The sequence below is a fragment of the Lipotes vexillifer genome, unplaced genomic scaffold (assembly GCF_000442215.2).
Source record: "Lipotes vexillifer unplaced genomic scaffold, Lipotes_vexillifer_v1.1 scaffold19, whole genome shotgun sequence".
NCBI classification, from domain to species: domain Eukaryota; kingdom Metazoa; phylum Chordata; class Mammalia; order Artiodactyla; family Lipotidae; genus Lipotes; species Lipotes vexillifer.
The window spans coordinates 566,906-575,968 of record NW_006793856.1 but is presented as its reverse complement, the minus strand read 5'-3'; the positions used below and the strand labels follow the sequence as shown (position 1 = coordinate 575,968).

The 9,063-nt window shown below is 34.0% G+C and overlaps 1 protein-coding gene across 1 annotated transcript in view; it reads left to right on the top strand.

The window, feature by feature from the left end:
• Positions 1-9,063, top strand: part of MYCBP2 (MYC binding protein 2) — a 280,943-nt gene that overhangs the window by 66,950 nt on the left and 204,930 nt on the right. The window contains exons 12-14 of the mRNA XM_007466789.1: positions 1-152; positions 1,682-1,846; positions 4,164-4,322. The exon at positions 1-152 is cut by the window's left edge and continues 83 nt beyond it. Of these exons, the coding sequence (XP_007466851.1) occupies positions 1-152; positions 1,682-1,846; positions 4,164-4,322 (476 nt within the window). The remainder of the gene's footprint in view (positions 153-1,681; positions 1,847-4,163; positions 4,323-9,063) is intronic.

Below are 9,063 nucleotides of genomic sequence, written 5' to 3'. Positions count from 1 at the left end.
AGCAGGAAAATGGGTTGAGCTACCAATTACGAAATCCCCAAAGATTGTGCACTTCTCAGTTGGACATGATGGCTCTCATGCCCTGTTAGTTGCAGAAGATGGAAGCATATTCTTTACAGGATCTGCTAGTAAAGGAGAAGATGGAGAGTCAAGTGAGTGGACTATTCAGTAAAAATACTGTGGAATTTATTAACATAAAATATATCAATTTCAACAGCACTAACCTTCCCAAGTTAATAGAAGATTTTATATTGAGGAATATTCAGTTAATGGATGTGGTGTACTGTTCATTAAAGAACTATGATTGCTGATTTCATACTAGAGTTCATATTCATGAATTTTTATATGCCTTAGGCATTACATACATGGCTATTTATCTGTTTTGTAAGTTGGTGTTATTTTTAAAAAATTATTCCAATATATTATTTTAGAAAGAATATTTTCGAAGTAATATATTGGAAATTTTGCAAAGAGCATATATTTCACAATGAGGTAAACCTTATGTAAATTGTATAATAGTGTCAGTTTTGAAACACTGTTCTTGGTGTTATTTCATTGTGATAAAATTCCTAAGCAATGAAAAATTAAACGATTTTTATCGTTTATCTCTTAGCTTTCCTATGCTTCTGTTCAGTTTTCCTCAAAGGGTCATTTTTCTGTTTTTGTAACTTCTCTTGTACATTATACATTGTAGTAGTTGGGGTAGCATCTTATGAGGATTAGGTTTGAAGTCAACATCTAGTGTAGAAATCATGTGTAAATAAATGTTATCCTGAAAAAAATCCCTTCAAATAACCATGAAGTGTATTACCATACCTCAGAAACTTCAGCCCAGCCAGTTTTTCCTTCTAGCGTTTGGAGGACATCATTCTTCCTTTGCTTAAGCACCAGATAACTTAGTTGTTGTATATAAGTATATAGATCATGTTATAAGAAAAGATATAGTGGTATTTTAATCCCAGAATTGTACCCAACACAGCAATATGTGTTTAATCAGAAGGGCATGCAAAAACTGGGATTGACTAAGGGAACAAAAGATTGGCATTTCCCATCTTTTGCTCAGTTCAGGGATTTAGTTTTTGAGAGCAGAGGCTCCTTAAATCATCTACGTTTAAATTTGTTTGCTCTCCCTCCATATGCATATTTCCTTTCAATCTCTGACTAGGTGTAGCTGCTTAATAAATATGTGTTGAATGAATGAGGAACTGATTTTACTTTCCAGGATCTGTTGGAGGAATACATGTGCGATAGAGTTTGAGAGTAAAGGGATTAAAAAAAAAAATTATATATATATTTATTATATATATATATATATATATATATAAAACTTTATATATTTATATTTTATATAAATTATATGATAATGGAATAGTATTGATAATATAAGTGCTAATCTAGAGATTGGGCTCCCCAGAAGTTTGGTAGAAAATTGGTGTTTCTCATTGGGAATTTCAGTGTACTACAAAGAAGAGGATCTGATAGCAACAGCCTAATAGACATTTAACGGGATGAGGCTTTCAGATTGACTCATTTAATTGACATGTTGGGAAGCCCAGGCCTTTGTGAAAATAAGTAAATAAAGTGTATGATAAATGAAGATGATACGTTTTTCCTTGGGCTTTATATACAAATCATTATTTTTATTTGTACATAGATGCCTTAAATTAATTTTTTTTTTAAGCTAAGAGCAGACGGCAATCAAAACCTTATAAACCTAAAAAGATAATTAAGATGGAAGGGAAGATTGTGGTGTATACAGCCTGCAATAATGGAAGTAGTTCTGTTATTTCTAAAGATGGAGAGCTATACATGTTTGGAAAAGATGCCATTTACTCTGATAGTTCAAGTAAGTTAACCTTAAACACCATTTCACTTTTGTGCACAGAAAGTCCTATACTAGACTTTATGTATTACAAAGATATATCTAGAAAATTAACATTTGTAGCATGCTTTCTCTACATTTTTCACATTTCTTTCTAAGTACAGTGTTTTGTTCTTCCTTCCTGTCTTACTGCTGGGAACAGTGTCACTAGTTTCCTGCAGAGCTAATCATGGGGCTTGACTAGGGCAGCTCTACCTTAGCTGTTACTTTCTCTGGAAAGCTCTCCCTAGGCTCGGTTAGACGCTCATGTGACATGTTCCTGGTGGTACCCTGGGGACATGATTTTCATAACTTAGCAAATTTATAACTGATGGATTATTTATCTCCTCCTATTGTTAGGTAGTTAGAGAAAGGCTATCTCTCTCATATTTACTATTATATCCCCAGTGCCCAGCGCAGTGTCTGGTGCATGGTCGGGTCTCAGGAATTACTTGTTAAGTGACTGAGTGACTGATAACTACAAGTAGTGGATATGAGGGATAGAACTAGCCAAAATAAAGGGTTTTATATTTATAAACTGTAATCTCAAAAACTTGTCATATTTGGTTGTTATATTTTCTAGCATTTAGAAATGAGTATAATGATTGTGGCAACCCACTTGGAAGGATTTTATATGAAGTAAATATGTAAAAGCCTGTAAATTTCTCTGCAAAAAGGAATTCAGAATTAACGAAGTTTCTGAGCAGAGGCTTAGGTGATTGTCTCATGCGGGGGAAATGACATATATCAAACGTTTTTAACTGTCCATTATTAATTTGAACTGTGCTCAGGTGACTTATGAGATGGTTTAATGTGGTAATATCTAGAGTCTCAATTGGCCTCACCTGTCAGAGTGAATCAAAATTTGGAGGTGGGCTCATGTATAGTTTAAAAATAGTATTCAATGTAACTATTGCTTGCTAAAATCCTCTTGGCTAAGGCTTATGGAAACTTGTGCATTTATTCAGCATATAGTTATTGAGAACTAACAATATGTCAGAGATTGGTGGACCAGACAGACATGGTCCCTTTCCCTTTGAGGCTCTGAGAGACAGTTGGACATTACAGAACTTAAGTGTTAGAGATCTGTGGTCTAATGGTTATGGATGTAGACTCAGACCCTGGCATGGCCACTTTTTATTTGGCTAACTAGCTTAAATTACATAACTTTTCAGAGCTTTTCTTAACTTTTTATTTTTTTTTTCCACCTGTAAAAGGGAGCTAATGATAATACCTGCTTCCTATGGTTCTTATAAGGTTATAGGAGATAATGCTTATGAAATGCTTAGAACAGAGCCTGGGACATGTAAGGGCTCAAGACATGTCAGCTAATACTGTTAATAATAGTAAATACTATTTCTGTATATACATATCTTTTTCAAGTATGCTAAATACTAACAATGGGAGTTTTTGAGGTATGCTTAACCAAAAGACCTAAGTTAGTATAGGGTGAAAGGGAAGGTCACCTTAAGGAAGTGGTATCTGAACTAATAATATAGAATAGTTTTGCCAAAGTGTGGTATGAGAATTATATTATTTGTGATTTAAATAAAACAAATACTTCAACTTTTAAAAACTGTTTATATTTTAGTGTATGTTATAAATACTCAACAGTCTTTGATTTTTACTGTTATTACTACTGAATAAGGTTAAAATGCTTTAGTCAAATTTAAAATTGACGCAAAAAATATTAAGATAATATGAGTGGCACTTGGATATGGCAACTGTAATGAATGCAATATGTGAATAAGTGAAATTTAGGAACTACCTGTACGTTGGGTTGTGGAAGAAAGCATTGTAGATTAAAAATGATCGAAAAATACTGCTTTGGAAAATCTCGGGGGTTTCTACAAAAACAATGTTATTTCAGAATACTCTGGTGAGTATTTTACTCTGTTTTGCTGAGGCAGGTCAAAGCAAGTAAAGTACATGATTCAAAGGTTCCTTTGTTCTTGGGTCAGGAAAGTTTGAAATCTAGTGACCCTTCTGAGAATTGTTGAGAGGTGCTGCCACTTAGAGCAAGCATTCAGGAGAAGCAGGCTTGAGCTAATGCCAGAGTAAAGATTTGTCCCAAGTCTAGATGATAACATTTTAAGATTTTGAAGCTTCATTAAAAAATTATAAAAATTAATTTACTGGTACCCTGCCCATCTTTTGGCTACTATTTCCCATTTTGGTGGATTATTTTATCCCAGAAATGAAAAGTTCTGCGTTGAAGTGGTCCTTTTACGTTACTGATGATTTAACTAGGTCCAGAAAGGCTTTTTTGTTGTTTCTTACCAAGTTTGTATCTTTCCTGTAGGTTTGGTAACAGATTTGAAGGGCCATTTTGTAACTCAGGTAGCTATGGGCAAAGCTCATACTTGTGTTTTAATGAAGAATGGAGAAGTTTGGACATTTGGTGTGAATAATAAAGGACAATGTGGACGAGACACTGGTGCCATGAACCAAGGTGGGAAAGGTAGGTGTTTAATGTGTGGATATTAAATTTTGTGTTGTTTTTTTCAGTAGTTTTTCAGAACACCATGGTGAAGAATCTTCCTCTTTAAAAAACAAGTGGCTTTTTTATTTCATACTTAAAAATTAGGAAAACTACTAAATTTCTTATTTATTTGTCAGTCTATCACTCACTGGAGTAATCAATACACTTTAGACGTCTAATTTCTGAGCAAATGAGCTTGCTTACTTGTATTTTTTTCTTAATTTTATATGAAACATAATAGCACTTCTTTGATTTAGCATCTTTAGTGGTTGAATTATCTCAGAAAAGTGCATTTTTGAAACTCTTTGTTATTCGGTCCTTTCATACCCCATGTTTTAGTTATAACAAGTTTTGGCAGCAGTCTATCTGCAAATATTATCTTCCTGTTTAAGAGCATGTACTACCTGTAATTTAATCAGTTCTTGACAACTAAGAGTGATCTGTAAGAATACTTGACCCTTTATCAAGAGTGAAATTGTAGATGCACCTTATATACTGTATCTTTTTTGCCCCAACACTCAGGCTGTTGAAGAAGGATGAGAGGGGTTAATCCTTTGCCATGTTTGTTGTGGGTTTTTGTTTGTTTGTTTGTTTTTTGGTTATAGTTGTGTCTACCTCATTCTTACTCTCAGGTTTTACTTCTAGCTGCTATCAGTGTTGTCCTATACCCTTCACTCCAATTTCAGGTTTTCTCTTGTTAATTTTGTATGGATGGAGAATAGGAAATAGAGACATATTAGAATTAAGCACTAAACTGTGTTTAAAGCATGAATGGGTTTGAGGATTGATATTTGTATAAATTAACAAAAACAAGTTTAGTCTTTTGGGGGACTTCTTGATGGCAGGCTCATCTGGCTATCAGGAGCCCTCTGTTTTTTTCTTCACCTTATTTATATTTGTGTGTATTTAAAATACTTTAATTTTTAAAAGAGCAAGTCTATTAAAGCATATTGATTTTAAAGAAGAGAGAAGAACAAAATGAAATGAATTACTCCAAAATGGAAATTTTTTTTCTTCTTGCTGAACTCGTGAGCCATGGATTTGGATAACACCTACCAGGCATAAAGGAGAGAAGCAGCTTAGTTTTCTATATATAGTATAAATATAGATTAAATTATATTTTATAAGAGTTCTAAACTGAATAAAACTGTTCTTTATTATCCTGAAACTATGTTTACACCTATGTTCTGGATTCTTAAGGTAAATTTTGTAATAACCAAAATGAAATTGTTAAAAGTTGTTTTTACTTATAAATCACACCCACTCTGTTAGTAAGTAATGCATTAGAAAGCAAACTGGTAGCCGTAAGACACATAATGAATACAGATTGCAGAGTTGCAAAGAAATAAAGGATTTTTTAAAAGATGTTTTTAAAAAGAAAACAGGAAAAGTACAGAAAATAATATTGCAATGTAAAAAAAATTGTGTATCTACCACTATGTCTTGCCATTTTTCAGTAAAAAAAAATATAGCTAAGATTCAGTGCCCCACATTCCCCTTCTAAGACTTATTATTGTACTCCATCTCTCTCCAGAATTAGTCATGATCATGACTTTGATTAATATCCTTTCGGTCATGTTCCTGTATTTGTACTTGTTTTTATATATTTTGTATATTATATGCTCATATTTTACACATAAAAAGAAGATTTTTATAAGTGTTAATCTATTTATATTTTTCTGTAAATTGTTTTTTTAATCTCACCATTGTGTTTGAAATATAGTGACACTGGTACATATAAATCTAGATGACTCATGTTAACTGCTGTGTAATAAACCGTGCGACTGACATATCACAGTTTATCCATTCTCCTGCTGATAGATGAGTTATTTCCAGTTTTTCACTATTATAAATAATTTTAAAACCTCTTTTATTCACGTTTCCTGGCAGAAGTGTGTGAGACTTTTCTCTAGTGTTGTAGATTTCAGCTTTGCTAGATTTTTCTTGAACGAGGTTGTACTAATGGATATTCTTAGAAGGAAAGTCTGATTTTCCATATCACACTAATAGTATTGACAGACTGATTTTTGTCATTTTGATGGCTATGACATGGTTTTTCATTGTAATTTTTTGTTATATTGAAGTATAACATACATGCAGAAAAGTACACATAGCATAAGTGCACATCTTGATGAATTGTCACAAAATGAACAACACATTCATGTAATCAGCACCAAGATCAGGAATATTACCAGCATCCCAGGAAGCCCCCCTTTATGTGCCTCTCCAGTTACTATCTACCTCTCCACTTAACACTATAAATTAGTTTTGCATACATTTGTACTTTATGTAAATGGAATCATGTAGTATGAGTTCTTTCGTGTCTAGTTTCTTTTCATTCAGCTTTATGAGATTCATCCGTATTGTTGCCAGCTAGTTATATATTGTTCATTCTCATCGTTGTATAGTATTAAATTGTGTGAATATACCACAGTTTTAAAATCTTTTCTAGTATTATGGACATTGGGGTAGTTTCTAGTTTGGCTTGTGTTAGTGTTGCTGTTTGTGTTAGTGTTGCTGTGAACATTCTAGTAAATGTTGGTGAAAATATGAGTGCCCTTTTTTGGGGTATTTAACTAGGAGTAGAATTACTGAGTCTCTCTTGTAATTTGCATTCCCTCGACTATTAATAGTGAGTTATAGATTCTCTTCAAACTTTTCTTATTTGCTTGCCTTTTTTCCTGTTGATTTGTAGGAATTTTTTGTATATTGTATTGTATGCCTTGCAAATATCTTTGACCAACCTGTGGCTTATCTTTCACATTTATTTATGGTTTCGTTTGTTATATATAATTTTAAAATTTTGACAAGTTCTTCATTGTCTTTCCTTATAAATTTTTGCTTTATGTAGTCAGGTTGGGGCCTTTATTTTCCATGTGAATTAGAATCAGTTTTTTTACTTGTCACTGTGATTGGGATTGCTTTGAATTTAGAGATTAATTTGAGCAGGATAGTTATAGTACTGTTGGGATGATTAAATGAGTAATACCTGTAGAGCCAGTTACAAGTAAATGCTCGATGTAGTTTAGCTATTGTTGTTGTTAAAAATATGACTTATGCCTTCTTAAGGATCTCTTTATTCTAACTCTTGACATAGTTATCCAATACTTGGTCATCTAATTTCTCAACCTGTCCACAGATGAGAATTGGCAAAAATAAAAAAGATTATGTATCCTATGAGTTCATTTTTTGATTAGACAGACTTGTACTGAGTCTGTTATAAGTGTAAGTGGTCAGAGAATAAGGTTGACTAAGAATAAGTGATGAAGTGAGTAAGATATAACCTTGTCTTTGAGGATCTAGTCTGCTATGAAAGACAAACATAAAAAATAATTACTTGATTCCCACAGATCTGCTCTTTCATTTTATGGACTTGTAGCACTATATGTTCTTCATAATTCTGTCACAGTTGTATGTTTATACTTTGCAGTATGGTTATTTGATTAATGTCAATTTTTCTTACTAGCTTGCAAGCTTTATAATTGCTCATTATCATAGTCCTCAGTGCCTAGAGCAGAGATCTGCAAACCATAATCTGATGCCTTATCTTCTGTGGCCTGTTTCTGTATGGCCCTTCAAGCTAAGAATGTATATTGTATTTATAAAGGGTTATTTTTTTAAAAATGTGACATAGACTTACGTGGCCCCCAAAGCCTAAATTATTTACAATCTAGCCCTTTACAAAAAAGTTTGCTGACTCTGACATAAAGGAATGCCTGGGGCATAGTTGGTGTTCAATAAAAAAAAAATAGTTGAATGAATTATAACACAATTAAATAAGTTGTAATTGAGGTATAAACAGGCTTTGAAGAGATAATCACTTAACCTGGAAAAAACTGTAAGTGCTTTCATAGGAAATGACCTCTGAGTTGAGTTTTTGAAGGCTGGTAGATGAGATAGGAAGAGGCATCCGATGAATGAGGCAGAGAGATACAGGTGGGGCAGGAATGAGCAAAGGCCCTGAGCATGCGAAAGGACACAGGATGTTTATAAAGCAGAGGGGATGTAGGTTCAGCTGGAATATAGTTTGCATGGAGGAAATGAGGTTGGAGAAAATCGGGAGCCATGTTGTGACTGACTGTATCTTGCTAAGAAGTTTTGTTCTTTTGAAGACCTTTGAAAGACATGGGAGGTTTGTAAATTGTGAAGTCATAGGATCAACTACATATTTTAAGAAGCTGATTTCCAGGCTTCCCTGGTGGTGCAGTGGTTAAGGATCCATCTGCCAATGCAGGGAACATGGGTTTGAGTCCTGGTCCAGGAAGCTCCCACATGCCACGGAGCAACTAAGCCTGTGCACCACAACTACTGAGCCTGCGCTCTAGAGCCTGTGCTCTGCAACAAGAGAAGCCACCGCAATGAGAAGCCCGCACACTGCCACAAAGAGTAGCCTCTGCTCACCGCAACTAGAGAAATCCTGCATGCAGCAATGAAGACCCAACGCAGCCAAAAATAAATAATAAATTAAATAAATTTATTTTAAAAAAGCTAATTTCCAACAATGAGAGGATGTTCTAGAGTGGACGAATTCTTGGCTTTTAGAATGTGGTTAGGAGACTTTCTTTGGTTTGTTGAACAAAAGTATTGGCGGTGAGGATGGAAAGTAGGGACTAAAATCAGAAAAAATTAGACGTGCGAGTGACAGAAAGTAACAGCTACGAGATACTCCAGCCATCACTGCCTCTTTTTTTTTTTTTTTCTCACTGTTATGGCCTCTCCC